At 35.6% G+C, this 1,454-nt stretch overlaps 1 protein-coding gene across 1 annotated transcript; it reads right to left on the bottom strand.

The window, feature by feature from the left end:
- Positions 1-677: 677 nt before the first annotated feature.
- LOC141651433 (zinc finger BED domain-containing protein RICESLEEPER 2-like) lies at positions 678-1,454 on the bottom strand. Its single transcript, XM_074459146.1, has 2 exons — positions 1,312-1,454; positions 678-1,182 (listed from the first exon to the last, which is right to left on the bottom strand). The coding sequence occupies exons 1-2, from the start codon at positions 1,452-1,454 to the stop codon at positions 678-680; spliced, it is 648 nt and encodes a 215-aa protein (XP_074315247.1).

Here is a 1,454-nt window from a genome sequence, read left to right on the forward strand (position 1 = left end):
CACATGTGCTAAATGCCAACTCAGAAGCAATACTAGATACGGGTATACTTAGGATATCCCTTGCTATATTTTGAAGTATTGGGAATGCTGATCCATTGGTTTTCCACCAAACAAGAATATCAAAGTCATTCGAAAGAGGTACATTAGGACTTTCAAAATACTTTTCTAGCTCCGATTTTTCCTAAACTAGATTTTCCTCCACCTCCAAGTATTTAGCAAAACCATTAAGCTTTCTTTTTCCACAAATTGTACCATCTGATGCGGCTTCGACCCAGAAGTCGATTGTTTACCTTTGCTCTTTTTATAAATAGACGAATATTCAGCAACCAAGTCCCTCAGAACTTCTTTCACCTTTTCAATCTCATACTCAACATCATCGTCCTCAAAAATTGCTTATAATAGTAGCAAACAAGGGGTATCTTATGCCTAGGATCTAAGACCGCCGCAACCGCCAAAAGGGTATTAACATCAGCCCAATACTTATTATACTTCTCCAGCATACTTATCGCCATGTCTTTTATTATAGGATCAAATGATGTAACCTAATTATTTAATGCACATCGAATTTCGCATATATTTGTAAAATAAATATTATCGGTAGGATATTGAGTGCTAGAAAAATCATGGGTGGCATCACTAAACAACTCTAACTTCTCACAAATTAACTCGGCTTTCTCCTAATCTTCTTTAAGGGGCGGACAATTAAATATCTCAGATTTTTGACCACCTAAAACCTCAAAGACCTTCTTGTACTTGATTTCTACTTCAAGCATTTCATAGGTGGAATTCCATCGAGTCTTACAATCAAGTACACGTTTTTTTGAACAATTGACACCTTGTGACCTAGATGTACTCTCGAATTTTGTTTCCCGTAATATAGAAGGTGTCCAGAAAACTACACTGTTTCTTACTCTTTCAATTCCCTCGCCAATTATACTAAGACCGTCTTGAATAATAAGAATCAGAATGTGGGCACAACAACGCATATGTATAAACTTTCCTTTTAAAATTTGTGGATCTTTAGGAAGTTTTAGACGCATAATTTCCATTACACCATTATTTGTTGTGCAATTATCCAAAGTAATGGATGGGATACGACAATCAAGATTCCAGTCATAAATGCACTTACATAAAGCCTCGGCTAAGACGTCCTTTGTATGAGGTACCTCCACATATAAAAATCTGGACAACACAAAGAAATTTATCAAAAAATGACATAAAAACAAGAGATAAAAGAATGACATAAAGATAAAAGAGCTTAACTGTATCAAATAATGACATAGAGATAAAAGAGCAGCTGCCAATATATACCTCAATATACGACTCTGTAACTTCCACGAAATATCAATGAAGTGTGCGGTGACTGCCATATACCCTTTTTTCTGGTTACTTGAAGTCCACATATCCGTTGTTAAGGCAATTTTGCTCTTGGTCTTCATCATTAAGTCAGTCAT

This window comes from Silene latifolia, chromosome 4 (assembly GCF_048544455.1).
Source record: "Silene latifolia isolate original U9 population chromosome 4, ASM4854445v1, whole genome shotgun sequence".
NCBI classification, from domain to species: domain Eukaryota; kingdom Viridiplantae; phylum Streptophyta; class Magnoliopsida; order Caryophyllales; family Caryophyllaceae; genus Silene; species Silene latifolia.

Bases quoted from the DNA above. Each gene is read 5' to 3' on its own strand.
- LOC141651433 (XM_074459146.1), bottom strand. From the start codon at position 1,454: ATGACTGACTTAATGATGAAGACCAAGAGCAAAATTGCCTTAACAACG. The intron at 1,183-1,311 runs GTATATATTGGC...TGTGTTGTCCAG, and splicing joins TTACAGAGTCGTATATTGAG to ATTTTTATATGTGGAGGTAC.